A 14,982-nucleotide genomic window follows, 5' to 3' on the forward strand; every position below is an offset into this window, starting at 1 on the left:
TATCCTTGGTCTACATTTCAATGGGATGGTGAACTGGAGACCATACGCCCCATTTTTCACTATCATTTTATTTAAGAAAGATCTATATTTCAATTATAATTGTGTGTTATAAATAAAATATATAGAAAAAAAACTTAAAGCATATTAATGTAGTATATAAAAGTGCTCATCCTTTAAGAATTTTTTAAAGGATACAAAAGTGTTCATGCTTTAAGATATTTCTATATATTTAATAAATGCTTATAAAAGTTTAAAAGTGTTCACAGTTTTTAAAAAATACTCATGTAGTTATAAACATGTTCATGCTTTAAGAAATATATATTCACATGATGTAAAAAAATACTCCCTCCGTCCCAAAATAAGTGATTCAACTTTGTACTAACTTTAGTACAAAAATGAGTCACTTATTTTGGGACGGAATGGAGGGACTAGTTGGTTTGGATTCGAACCAGCGGCATGTAGCCATCACGTGCGCGTGGCCACCACCCCACCCAACAGCGTTACTTTTCAGAAACTTGCAAAATACATGTAAATTATAATATTGTATTATAAATTATATATATAATACATTATAAATCTATTCACGTATTATTTCATAATTTATCCATATAATAAAATTATAATTAAAAAATTATGCATGTAATAATTTTCATATTTAAAATTAAAGGTAATTATTTGTATATATATTTAAGTAAATGAATACATATTTAAAAGGTTCATGCTTTTAATAAAATAATTATGTAGTATATAAAAGTGTTCATTTTTAATTTAAAATTTATCATATCGATAACACACAATTATATACATATAATTTATAATTTACTTTAAAAAATTAGTGTAAAATGGGCTGTAGGGTCTCCAGCCATCTTAAGGCCTATGCATTATGTATCCAGGTAAACAAAATGTTCTTCTCGGTACATATGTTAGGCACACGCCGCTCCATGCTGTAAGTCACGTGTTTGAATCCGAGCGGCCACCATTTTTGCAAATAATTTGTGGGTCGCGCATCAAGGACCTTTTCTGGAGAGAAATGTTTTTTTGAGGGGTTTTCCACAAAATGACTGGCCACACGACCTATCTCTATCGTTCAGAGTTTGACAGCGGGTGCCGTGCCATGTGGCGCGCCTAGTCAGCATCATCTCCGTATACAAACGTGATTTGCACTGTATATGCACGCCAAAGCCAAGTTGTAGCATCAGTTATATGTATTCCACGAGTTTTGGCACTAAAGTGATTTTTCGCGTCAAGTTTGAGCACCAGCGGTGTAATTGACTCACGGAGAACACCCATGACACACGGAGAACACCCATGTGTAGCAATTTTGGATTGGACCAATGTCTATCAAGTATGTATTCATAGACTCACGGAGAACACCCATGACACAGAGAGTTTCCAGCGTAGTGTAACTGGCTCATTGAAAAGGTTGACGTGCATCAAACATGCGCATAAGATGTAGCCATCGAGCCGGCCCATCAGCAGACGATGCAGTAACCAACTCCGAAAAACTAAGGGCATGTACAATGGTGCTATCTTAGGAGTGCCACGTAGGATAGATGATGAGGTGGAGGAGAGAGAACTCATAAGAAAAGGTTTGTCTTCTCTTATTTAAGAGAAGACAAGAGATGATCTCTTAGCACAATATGTCTAACCATATTTTTAGGAATTGCTAGTTATTCAAGAAAAGGCTAAGAGATGACCCATTATAGACAAAAAATTTTGTCATCTCTAAATCACATGCAAGACTTAAGATAAGACTATCTTATTAACCATTGTACATGCCCTAATGCGCCTCAAGGACTCGAACCAAGGAGCTCCCGCTAGACCGCCTAGATTGCTAGCCACCGAAATAAAAAACATCTGGTCTTCAGTAAGAGCGCACTCCAGCATATGTAAGAGCGAACGCTCCTCATAATCTCCATCTGGCAGACGAATTCTTCGTCCATTGGAGCCGCCTCCAAGAGGAGACGGGGCCGCTGCAGCGGCTAGTCCTCGTCGGAGGAGGAGCCCACCCTCCTAGATGCAGATGGTCCCGGTGAGCGAGGGTGGCGACGCCATGATCCGCCTGGCGAGGAACTTCCATCGGCGTCGCCTGCCGGGCTGCTGGTGTGAAGTACAAGAACTTCGGCATCGCCTCTGGACTCGGAGAGGAAGAAGGGCTTGGCGAGGGAGAGAAGGACGGTGTGGTCCTTGGGACAGAGAGTGTGGATCTATTCGTTACCGACGACGGCTTAAATAGCCGCGACCAGGCCAGGCAGAGGGGCGGTCAGCCCGCTTCAATGCGGCGCAGTGGCCGGAGTTGGTTTCTCGGGACGTGGGGTCACATTGTAGCGGCGATGCCCAAGAGGTCGCGTCCATCTGCGCCGCCTTCCCGTCTGGTCAAATAACAGACATCAATGTCGGCCGCTGCATGCTCTTGGACAGCATGCATGCGACATGACAAGTGGTGCGGCGCGCGGGATGGAAAGCGCGGGAGGGGCGGGTGGGTGGTTTGGGTGGGCTAGGACGGTCAGACTCAGGCTTGGAGCGGCCCGGATGCCCGAAAGTGCCCCCTGCCCACACGTTTATCTCCGGTTTGCGGGAGAAACACGTCTGGACCGCTCGGCGAACTGACATAGGTCCATGTTGGATAGTTTCCGCGGTCCGGGCAGCACGGGTGTGGACGTATGCAGGCGGTTTGAGGGTCGGCATTGGAGATGCCCTAATATTGTACAACAAAAAAGGCTTTTGTTAGTATAATTCTAGAATCAGTTCCCTTAAATATTAAATTTAGATGGGTCTTTGTGGGAGAGCGATGAGATATATGCGTCGTATTATTTTTTGCCAGAAACGAACAGGGACGGATGAAAAATCTTTGCCGGTCCCACCATAAACGAAATTTTGTGGAGAAACAAATCCTTCCTTTAATATTAGGTAGAGATAGAGATGGGGGGAGAGGTTGATCTTGGCCTCCATCTTTCCTTTTTTTTTTTTGCGGGTGGCCTCCATCTTTTATAACATAATAATAGTATAAACTCTCCACAATACATTATTATTGTCATAACCAGTCCGTTTCTTCGCCAAGAGATGTTCAAAATAAGATCAATGTTTTCATGTGTTTTTTTCTCGTGCTCATACGTAGTTTAGTTCTTATATTATATTCAACTTATCACTGATAGACAGAATAGATATACGGCCCGCATGCTCATTAGGTTGTTTTTTTGTTTCTTGCAGGAGGATGCCAGTGCGTTAGATTCTGTTCTTACTGTTATCTCAATATGGAAACTGAAGAGAAAAATAGAGAAGATAGAAAGCACGGTCGATGATGTGAAGAAGTCACCACTCTATGTTGTAGCAAAGGAGAGCGAACTGGAAGATATTGCCAACAAGAATAGGCCCAACATTACAACTGCTAGCAATCAGATGGTATTTGGCCGAAAGAGCTTGCTTGATGTGGTCGTACAAAAGCTTATCAACCAACCAACCAGCTCAGGTAAATGTTACTCGGCGTTTGGGATTCATGGTGTTTCAGGTTCTGGGAAGACTACCTTTGCACGATATACTGGAGATTACATAAAGACCCAAAAAAAGTTCGACATCATCATGTGCGTCCATCTATCCAAGACTTCCAGTGTGGATGGTATATTTCAGAAAATGCTGGAGGATATTGCCGGAGAACAGCACACCAATATTTCTGATGGTGAGAAGCAGAAAGAGAAGTCGGATGAATCATTGCAAGGTAAGAACGTGAAAGATAAGTTGGAAAATTCATTGCGTGGCAAACAGTTCTTCTTGATATTGGATGATCTCTGGGCAGAGGAAAGGACCAACAAACAGCTGAACGAGCTACTCTCTCCACTGAATGTTGGGCAGCAAGGAAGCAAAATCCTGGTGACTGCTCGAACAGACAAGGCAGTTAAAGTTCTATGTGACGATAACATTACTGAAATACCTGATATGCATGAGGAGCTGTTCTATGAGATGTTTATGCACCATGCACTGAATCCTGAAGGAGAACATGAACACGACGAAGAACGTGAAAAACTTGGGAGGTTGATTGCAAAAAAGCTACCGAAATCACCTATTGCAGCAGTAATAGTGGCAGGGCAGCTTCGGGTGGACTATCGTATTGAATTTTGGAGGAGGACTGCAGAGAGCAGAAAGTTTGTTAACACCTGGGATGCACTTTGGTGGAGCTATCAGAACCTTCCTCTGGACATCAGGAGGTGCCTAGAATATTGCAATATTTTCCCCCGAAGAACCAACTTGAAAACAGAGGACTTAGTGCGCTTGTGGATAGCGCAAGGGTTTGTAAAGCCCAGTGCATCAGAGGACATGGAAGATATAGCTGAGGGCTATGTTCAAAAGTTAGCTTCATGCTCGTTTCTGAAACCAACTATGGGGCGTGATGATTGCTTTACAATTCATGATCTGCTGCATGATTTGTTGGACGAGGTCGTCGGAAGCGACTGCTTCCAAATCGAGAATGAAAGGAGCCAGGAAGAAGAAGGTCCTTGGAGAATCGAGAAAGATGAAGGTCCTTCAAGAATCGAGAAAGAAGAAGGCTGGAGCAGAGATGTCCGCCATCTTTTTGTTCAGAATTATGATGCGGAATTGATTACTAAGATGGTTCTTGGGTTGAAAAACCTACGCACTCTCATCATTTACATCGTTAGAAGTGATACACCAGTTGAGGAAATGGTAATTGAGAGTATATGCAAGAGACTGCTGAAATTGAGGGTACTGATCATTCATTTCTCTAATACAATCTTTGAGGACCACGACAGAATTTTCAGATTCCCCAAATCTGTTGGTCAGTTAAAGCACCTACGCTATCTTGGTTTCAGGTCTTCCGCATGGGCGGTAATTTTACCAAGCACCCTAAATAAACTTCACCATATCCAGGAGTTAGATTTTGGCTGCCTGTCAATTGTGAATCCTAAGTTTACTGGCTGCCTTATCAACTTGCTGCACATAATCTGCCAATTCTGTTATTTCCCTCACATAGGGAGGATGATATCACTCAAAACGCTACCATGCTTCATAATAAAGGATGAAGAAGGGTATGAGGTAAAACAGCTGAGAAAACTAAACAAGCTTCGCGGCAGACTGATTATTTATGGGCTTCAAAATGTAAAAAGCAAGGAGGAAGCAGGTCAAGCCAATCTAGCTGTCAAGGGACAACTCACTGAACTTTATTTGGTATGGGCTCATGGTGGTGGCACAAGGTGCAATCCAAAAGATGAAGCAGAGGTACTTGAGGGTTTATGCCCTCCTGTGGGGCTTCAATCACTGACCATCTGTTGCTACGAAGGTTCGAGGTACCCAGATTGGATGGTGGGTCAGCATAATGGTAACCCAAAGGACCTGCAGCAACTTCATTTCTGGAGATGTAACCAAACGGCACCTTGTCTTGAAGTTGAGACTTTCCGTCATCTTCATGAGCTCTGGCTTATATACTGCAGTTGGGATGCCTTACCAGACAATATGGAGCACCTCACATCGCTCAAGTTGCTAAAGATTGTTGAATGCTTGAATATCCGATCCCTTCCAACACTGCCCCAGTCTCTTGAGGTATTTGAACTTGATGGCTGCAATGATGAGTTAACTGCAGAACATGCAATCTGGAAAAAGAATAAGCGCATGTCCAAAACCTCAAGTGGTAAGACTCTGACCGCGTTTACCTTCCTTGGTTTTCCATTTTGTATCCAGAAAAATGTCTCTGTCATTGACGATCTGCATTCTGCTAACTCTTGCTTTGTTTGTTCATCCATTTGCTAGATAAAACCAATGACTGGGACTCAGCTTCATATGTGAGATTTATGATGACCAGGCTCTTTCTACCTTGATGTTTGTTTGTGCAGTTTGATTTTCCCACATTTATGGCCATTCTGCTGTTTAATTTGATTATTAGCAGTTGTGAGGGAATTCAGAAAAATTACTCCATACTATTTCTTGTCTGTAATAATGCTGGCAGTGCCGTTGCTATTTAGTCAGTAATTTATCTCAAGGAACTGCAAGGAAAGAAGGCTTTTCAGATGACAATAGTGTGCCTCTAACCTGCAGTTCGACCATTATTCCGGTGTTGTGTTTCTAGATCTATTGCAACATCTGTTTCCCCTTATCATCAAGGCTCCGCAAACTTGAGACTCCTCCCTATACTCTCTCTTCTTTTTGCCCACACTAAAATGTTTGTGAAAATACTTTACCCTGTAAGATAATGTGCGATCTCCCTACTCCCTCGATGGGGAGAGGCATCGTATATATTAGCGATCGGCAGGAGCCTGCCTTGGCATACAAGAAGGTACAAGAGTTTGAGGAGGATACGGAGAGAGAGAAGTTTGGTTGAGACTACATATTTCTCTAACACCCTCCCTTAATCTCAACTATCCTAAATTAAGATTACTCTTGAACTCTTCGAATGGTCCTGCTGAAAGTGCCTTTGTGAAGCCATCTGCTACTTGATCCTTGGAGGGAATAAACCGTATCTCAAGTTTCTTTGCTGCAACTCTTTCTCGCACAAAGTGAAAGTCAATCTCTATGTGTTTTGTCCTTGCATGAAACACTGGATTTGCAGACAAATACGTTGCTCCAAAATTATCACACCATAAGCACGAGATACGATTGTTCTTAACTCCCAACTCATCAAGGAGTGACTCAACCCAAATAGTTTCAGCAGTTGCATTAGCCAAGGATTTGTACTCTGCTTCTGTGCTTGAGCGTGACACGGTGGCTTGCTTTCTAGCACTCCAGGAGATAAGATTTGATCCAAAGAACACTGCAAAACCTCCAGTTGATCTCCTGTCATCACTACATCCTGCCCAGTCAGCATCAGAAAATGCACTAACAAGAGAGGAATTAGACCTTCTGAAATTTAGTCCTATTCCCATAGTGTGCTTCACACATCTCACAATTCTCTTGACAGCTGCCCAATGTGCAGAAGTAGGTGCATGAAGGTATTGACAAACCTTGTTGACAGCAAATGAAATATCTGAACGTGTGAGAGTTAAATATTGCAATGTTCCCACTGTACTCCTATACCTTGTGCTATCCTCCTCTTGAAGTGGCTCACCTTCATATGCAGAGAGTTTTTCTGAGGAAGATAAAGGTGTAGGAACTGGCTTACAATTCTTCATTCCCATGCGAGACAGAAGCTCATTGACATATTTTTCCTGACTTAACACAATGCCATCTTGAGTTTTCTTGACTTCAATGCGTAGAAAGTAATGTAAATCACCTAGATCTTTCAAGGCAAACTCTGAACTCAAATCATGCAAAAGAGCATTAATGGCATTTTGTGAGGAACTTGCAACTATGATATCATCCACATATATGAGTACAAAAATGACCACTCCTGCCTTGTTGTAAATAAACAAGGACGTATCAGCCTTGGAAGCAATAAAGCCAAGATATTTCAATTGTAAGCTTAGCCTGGAATGCCATGCTCTGGGTGCTTGCTTTAAACCATAAAATGCTTTATCAAGCTTGCAAACATAATGTGGTAATTCCTTACTCTCATACCCAGGTGGCTGTCTCATAAACACTTCCTCTTCCAGAACACCATGCAGAAATGCGTTCTGTACATCTAGCTGCCTTAGGCTCCATCCTCTGGACACAGCAATAGCCAGCACAAGTCTGATAGTTGCAGCTTTCACAACAGGACTGAACGTGTCCTCATAGTCAATGCCATAACGTTGCTTAAAGCCCTTTGCAACTAGACGTGCCTTATACCTGTCAATGGAGCCATCTGCCCTTTTTTTGATCCTGTACACCCATTTGCAATCAATGATATTTTTACCTCTCTGATTTGGTACAAGATGCCAGGTTTTGTTCCTCATGAGTGCTGAATATTCCTCATCCATCGCCTTCTTTCACTTCGGATCATCAAGTGCACTGTTGAACGTTGTTGGTTCTCCTGAAATACATAGCATCCTATATGGTATAGTTCCATCTTTTCTTATTTTTGAATTTCGTATACCTTTTTGTAGTCGCGTCATAACTCGTGAAGGAACCTCTGGCTGAACCACGGGTACACTTGCCACAGAAGATCCAGGCAAATCTGCATGTGCCGACCCAGACAAATTTGTCCCGACGTGCATAGAAGATCATGTGGCTGTAGGTGTGGCTGCAGTTCCTCTGGACACACGGGTGACACCCATGCGACCCGATGTAGCGGATCCAGCGCCCGACCGCGGCTTGACGCACCGCCTGCTGAACCTGAGAGACCACGACCGCAGCGGAGGAGTCCGAAATCACCATCTCCGGACCCCCGCCAGCGAGTGCAGTCTCCGCCGCCTCATACCTGACCGAAATCGGCGAAGCACCAATCATAGGAACCACAGACACCTCAGACTCCAGCACCGGCAGCGTATGCTCAAACGCCTCCTCAAACTCCAGTTGCCTGACGACAGCAGAATACACCCGGTGGTGCATGTGTCTCAACTGAAACGGATGATTGGGCCAGAGGCTCGGGTGAGTCCCTCGCTACCCCCAGCTAACTCCGTTTTGCAGGCAGAACACCACCCCGTGGCGATCCATGATCACAAGCTGGTGCGTGTCAAGGGTGAGCTCCAGCCGCGGTTCCTGGTGCGGTGGTCTGGACTGCCTCCGTCGCTGGCGACCTGGGAGGACCCCGTCGAGCTCCGTCGTCGTTTTCCGTCGACAGCGGCTTGGGGACAAGCCGCCACTCAAGGAGGGGCGAATGTCACGCCTGACATGCCGACCCCACCAACCGTTGTGGGCTCGGATGCGCTTGGGCCAACTGGGCCAGGAAAGTGACTGTGTGTGTATAGTTGGGCCAAGCGTTGCCTGCGTGCTCGCGAGTGGTTAAGTAGGTGGGTGAGCCACGGTTTCGGCATCGAGTAATGAGACAACTGGCAACGTGAGCGAGGCTGCTCCTCCTCCAATTATCCCTTCCTTCCCCTTCCTCTCCTGATCCCCAATTACTCCTCCTCCCTCTTAGATCGGATCGTGCTTGAGAGCCGAGGTAGATCAGGCCTGTTACAGTGGTACATTCAGAATCAGTGGCCATGCAAATGTTAAAGGGAAGGAGGAAGCAAGTAAAGCCTGTCTAGCTGCCAAGGAACGGCTCACATTCCTGGAACTGTCGTGTAGTAAAGAAGTTGAAGCAGAGGTGCTGCAGGGACTGTGCCCTCCCGTGGGGCTTCAATGGCTGCGCATCAGTGGCTATGAAGGTTCGATGTACCCAGATTGGATGTTGGGTAACAAGGATGGTGTCGCAAAGGGCCTGCAAAAACTTGATTTCTGGCACTGCGGCCAACTGCGTGGTCCTGCTCCTCAACTTGCTGAGGCTTTTGCTCATCTCACTCGGCTCATGCTTTTGGGTTGCAAGTGGAACGCCTTACCAGCCGATCTGAAGCGACTCGAATCGCTCAGGGAACTGGCCATCGGTGGATGCAGGTTCATCCGGTCTCTTCCAACGATGCCCCGGTCCCTTGAGGTGTTCGACATGGGAGGATGTGATCCTGAGTTCATCAAGTCTTGCCTGACAAGGTTCCATCCAAACTGGGAAAAGATTAAGCACATACCCTATAAAAGGACCGTCGGCAATTGAGTGGGCGTTTCCATTCCTTTAAATTTGGTTCACAGACGCCAAGCCTCCAGGCTACTCCTATTTTCATTTGTGATGATGACATCTGATTTGTAATAAGTAATGTCGATCGGGAGCGCCGATGAATTTGATTACTGCATGCCTCCTTGGCTTTTTATTTGTTCCCTACGTGTGCTATCTATTTAAATTTAATGGTTGAAAGAACACTGTGTGGCACTTTTATTTTCCTTTGTTTGCAAAATGGAAGATGCCAAGCCTTTGCATGCAGATGATTGACATACATGCAGTCTACTTCTACTTGCTGTCATTTACGTATGTTATTGACTTTTTTTTCTTCTTCGAAAAGATGTTAAAAACCCCGGGTCCAGGCCTCTGTCGTTTCCATTAATGTTATTGGCTAGTAACATCTTTTTGTTTGCAAAACTATGGTCGATGCATTCATATCATATATATGGTCAGGACTCAGGACACAGTCCCTTGCTTACCTCTGTCTCCAACAAGATCCTTTCATGGCAGTTGCTTACATACTAAATGGAAGTAATTAATGAGATCTCTATCTCTGTAGCTTGCAATTTTCATGAGAAGCTGGCACAGGAATGAAAAAAACTCAGTCAGGTGGCAGTTAAGCAGCCCCTAAATCCTCCGTGGAGCTTAAGAATGAGTAACCATAAAAGCTCCATCTGACGAGGTCGGTTTCAGATCATTTGGCTGGTCTTACTTCTTTGGACCCTAAGAAGAGAGTTTCAGATCACAGACATGGTAACAACGTACAGGATGTAATGCCATATACTCGCTGTCATTACAAAGCACTCATGGAGCGAAATGACGGCTGAGCCGAGGAGCAGTTGGAAGCGAAAAGACAGTTACACCTTCCTGCACAAGCAGAGTCAGCCAGCACCGCCAGCATATCTCGTCTCAACCTGTTTTCGCAGCGACAAGAAAGTTACTGTACACTTCTCTCTGCAGGAAATCTACAATTGTCCGGACAATCATCAACTTAGAAAACAGCTCCCTTTTATCACTTTCTGCGCTAGCTTTCCCCCAAGGGGTTTCCACGTAAAAAAAGCGTGTCCTGTCATGTGCTCTTGATATTTCTCTGTTTGTTCGCTTGCTGATTTCTAACAATGCATAAGTATAATTTGGTTCGTGGTTTGCTTATATTGGTTAAAGACTGAACTGTAGACATAGTATCCACATGTGACACTTTCTTCAGCTGTTGTCTGCCGGGTCCTTGAAATGTGCCCTAGTATATATTTGTGTCTTTTTATCTACCCATATAAGTTTGGGAGCTAGATTATAATATATTATGAACTGGATAGGATACGAAGGCAACATATACAGCCTGTTGAGCATCTTTAATTCACTCTGGTGTGTAAGCAACTTGGTTGAGATAATAAGTTTGGTTGTACAGCAAGTCTTGCTGCCCTTCATACCAGTAGGGAAAGCACACATGGAGTCTAAAGATTAGAGCACTCGACTAAGAGGCTACGGCCATAGAAAGATGACTAAATGCTACAGGATGATCAGATCCATTCACATAAGGCTTGGAGCATGGAGTAACAATAGCATTTTACGTGTGCCTTGTCCATGTTAAGAACTTGCTAGTGTTTGAAATCAGCATCAGCGGTAACCTAAGTGGATAAGAACGCAACACTTTACCTATTATTGTAAAAAAGGACAAAACTATAAAGGTGTATGAAAGCACTTGCAGCTTGTTTGGTTGGGGGGAGTTGTTGATTGGGAATGAGAGTTTAAGGTAAGTGAGACTTAAAATCCTTTGATTGACTCACGGACATGGGAATTAAGAAAGGAGGGGGAAGGGGAATTAAGAGGGCCAATTCCCTCTGATCTCTGAACCGAGGATTGGGAATTAGTAAAAAAGAAAAATGTTTCGTTGGTTGTGCACGTTCATGAGGGACCTTTGGTTAGCTGAGCACATACGCGAGGAAGGTATTCCCCTGCCTAATTCCACTAATCAAACAGGGGCAGTTAACTCCCTCTTAAAATCCCACTTCTAATTGCTTTCACATGCCAAACAGAGGAATGAGACTTAAAATCAATTTGCCATGTCTAATCCTTTGGCAAACTCCCATCTCTAAACTCACATTTCCCTCTCCTTGTTGTTACCAAACATGCTGTTGGAGTAGATTCAGGATTTGGTTATACCTTCTCGGACAAACTTTTAGATGGCGACTTGTCAACATTGATGGACCAGCGAGCGGCCGCGAAGAGAGCCAGGTGAAGAAGACGTTGCTGCGGCACGTTGTGGGCATTTCATCGAACAGGTGGTGTACGGGAGCTGATCTTTATGGCCCCAGTCGTCTCCCTCCTCCGAATCCTCGTCCTGCCCCTGAAATCGGTTCTCCAACTACCAAAAAATCAGCAGCAAGCAACAGTTTTCTTCATCCGTGGCGTGGCATCAATCAACGGAAGTTGTAAGGATTCGATAGAACGAGAGAGCAACTACTGACCACTGACCTGAGGGGTCGAGGGAGTTGGCGACCCCGATGTAGAATGGCGGAGAGAAGATCAGGCGGATGTGGTCGGTGGCGTTGCCGACGAGCGGACGCCGCAGTCGCTCGCCGGCGGGGACGGAGCTCGCTGTCGGCCGTCGCCGGCGGGGGCAGGTGCTCTGCAGCGACATTACATGTTTTTTTTTCCAGTGTGAGGCTTTTTTTTTCAACTTATGCTTATATTCCAAGAATACACTAAAATATACTGTAGATATGTAGATATATAGAAAAAATTTCATCCATTCCAAATTAAGTGCCGTGGTTTACTAGTAGTTTTAAAGAATGTTCACCATGTAATATAAAAAAGTTTTGAGGTATGTCAAATTTTTTGTTCTCACGGTTTTGAAAAATGTTTGTACATTTCAGAAAGATGACTACGAGTTTACAATATGCTCATGCAGTGCAAATTGTTTGGATAAATTTTAAAAAAAATCACACCATTCAATCAAATATTTGTGACATTTAAAAATGTTCACACGTTTAAAAAGTCATGTTCCTGAATTTTCGAAAAAAATTGTTTGTCCATGCTCAACATGTATCAAAAACAATGTCCGCATGTATATAAAAAATGTACAACACATATTAAAAAAACAATGTGTATTTAAAAAACATATTCATCATGTATTAAAAAAATGTCAACATGTATCCAAAAAATGTTTATTAAAAAATACCCCCTCTGTTCCTAAATATAAGGGTGTATTATTTTTTCAGAAAGTCAAATTACTCTAACTTTGACCAATTTTAGAGACATAAAAAGATCTAGAATAAAAAATCATTATCACTAGATTCATCATGAAATATATTCTTGTATTTTGTATATTTAGTATTGTAAACCTTTATATATTTTGCTACAATGTTGGTCAAACATAGACAACATTTGACTTTTCAAAAAACCAATATGCCTTATATTAGGAATGGAGGGGTATTAAACATGTACTTGAAAAATGGTTACCATGTATTCAAAAACATGTTCAAACACGCATTTAAAAAATGGTTCATTATGCATTTGAAAACATTTCAGCGTGTATACAAAAAAGTAGAACATGTACTAAAAAAGTCGACATGTATATTAAAAATTAAAAAATTGAAAATAAATTGAAAATCCAAACAAAAGGGCAAAACCAAAAAAACATACAACGCCCATAAAGGAAAACTTAGAAAAAGACAGAGGAAAAAAAATGCATGGAACCTCCCAAAAAACGGTGGAAGGTTCTACTATGAGCCAGCGTAGAAACATCACATTACCGCACGTGTACGTGTTAATTGGGCTGTCTCAACCTACTGCTCATCTCCTGCGTTAGGTCTTGCAGAAGGCGAGATATAGCTCGAACGATGCTATGCATCGCTTTTAGCGAGCGCTTGCACGCGTCCCTCGCGGGCCACCCCTAAATGGGTGTGACCTGTCAGGGCAGCAAGCACGGGCAAGCAAGTGTTGTGGCACCAGTGAGCCAGCGAGATAGCGTTGGTGGGTTTTTTGTCCCAAAAAAACATTTTCTAATGTATGCGAATTTGAAATTATGTTTTTTTTGGAAATAAGAAATTTTAAAAAATAACGAATATATTTCAAAGAGTGATTTTTCTGAAACATGAACAATGATAACGAACATTTTATGAAACCCCAAACAAAAATCAATGTGAATTCAAAAATGTGTTCACAAATTTGAAATTCTAAACAAGTTCTGAGAAACTGAACAATTTTTAAATTAGTTTTAAAGGATACAACCTGAAAAATTAGTTTTACAATGGCTTAAAAATTTACTCATTTACTGAATGATTATATGAACATTCTATATATTTTTCTTACTTTTAAATTTCTCTGTGTTTATTATCAAGAAACAAAATGTGTAGAAGGCCGAAAAATAGCGCTGGTCGGCCTGCAGCCCATTCCGGGCGTGGAAAGCCCATGTGAGCCCACATCTTCCTCCGCTCTGCTGGATTACAGAGAGCGGCGGCGGCGGCGGCGCCGGATATGCGCACCGGGCCGACGGGGTGGAGGCTCAGCAACGGGGGAGTGCCCGTTCCCCCGTTGCCCGACACCGAGGCGCGCCCCCCCTACTTCGCCGTCGAGGTCGACCGTGAAGGAAATATGCCCTAGAGGCAATAATAAAGTTATTATTTATTTCCTTATAATCATGATAAATGTTTATTATTCATGCTAGAAGTGTATTTACCGGAAACATAATACATGTGTGAATACATAGACAAACAAAGTGTCACTAGTATGCCTCTACTTGACTAGCTCGTTAATCAAAGATGGTTATGTTTCCTAACCATGAACAATGAGTTGTTATTTGATTAACGAGGTCACATCATTAGCAGAATGATCTGATTGACATGACCCATTCCATTAGCTTAGCACCCGATCGTTTAGTATGTTGCTATTGCTTTCTTCATGACTTATACATGTTCCTATGACTATGAGATTATGCAACTCCCGTTTACCGGAGGAACACTTTGGGTACTACCAAACGTCACAACGTAACTGGGTGATTATAAAGGAGTACTACAGGTGTCTCCAATGGTCGATGTTGGGTTGGCGTATTTCGAGATTAGCATTTGTCACTCCGATTGTCGGAGAGGTATCTCTGGGCCCTCTCGGTAATACACATCACATAAGCCTTGCAAGCATTACAACTAATATGTTAGTTGTGAGATGATGTATTACGGAACGAGTAAAGAGACTTGCCGGTAACGAGATTGAACTAGGTATTGGATACCGACGATCGAATCTCGGGCAAGTAACATACCGATGACAAAGGGAACAACGTATGTTGTTATGCGGTCTGACCGATAAAGATCTTCGTAGAATATGTAGGAGCCAATATGGGCATCCAGGTCCCGCTATTGGTTATTGACTAGAGACGTGTCTCGGTCATGTCTACATTGTTCTCGAACCCGTAGGGTCCGCACGCTTAAGGTTAC

General features: G+C 43.1%; 2 protein-coding genes across 2 annotated transcripts in view; both read left to right on the forward strand.

Moving 5' to 3' along the window:
- LOC119315029 overlaps nucleotides 1-5,981 on the forward strand; it is a 13,384-nt gene extending 7,403 nt beyond the window's left edge. The window contains exons 3-4 of the mRNA XM_037589698.1: nucleotides 3,211-5,638; nucleotides 5,758-5,981. Of these exons, the coding sequence (XP_037445595.1) occupies nucleotides 3,211-5,638; nucleotides 5,758-5,825 (2,496 nt within the window). The 3' untranslated portion in view covers nucleotides 5,826-5,981. The remainder of the gene's footprint in view (nucleotides 1-3,210; nucleotides 5,639-5,757) is intronic.
- Nucleotides 5,982-8,427: 2,446 nt separating this feature from the next.
- On the forward strand, nucleotides 8,428-9,636 carry LOC119349941. Its single transcript, XM_037618026.1, has 2 exons — nucleotides 8,428-8,709; nucleotides 8,939-9,636. The coding sequence occupies exons 1-2, from the start codon at nucleotides 8,428-8,430 to the stop codon at nucleotides 9,548-9,550; spliced, it is 894 nt and encodes a 297-aa protein (XP_037473923.1). The 3' UTR covers nucleotides 9,551-9,636.
- The last annotated feature ends 5,346 nt before the right edge of the window (nucleotides 9,637-14,982 follow it).

This window comes from Triticum dicoccoides, chromosome 1B (assembly GCF_002162155.2).
Source record: "Triticum dicoccoides isolate Atlit2015 ecotype Zavitan chromosome 1B, WEW_v2.0, whole genome shotgun sequence".
NCBI lineage: Eukaryota > Viridiplantae > Streptophyta > Magnoliopsida > Poales > Poaceae > Triticum > Triticum dicoccoides.

Coding starts and splice junctions, on each gene's coding strand:
- LOC119349941 (XM_037618026.1), top strand. CDS start 8,428: ATGATTGGGCCAGAGGCTCGGGTGAGTCCCTCGCTACCCCCAGCTAAC. Junction 8,710..8,938: donor ACATGCCGACCCCACCAACC/GTTGTGGGCTCG, acceptor CCTCCCTCTTAG/ATCGGATCGTGCTTGAGAGC.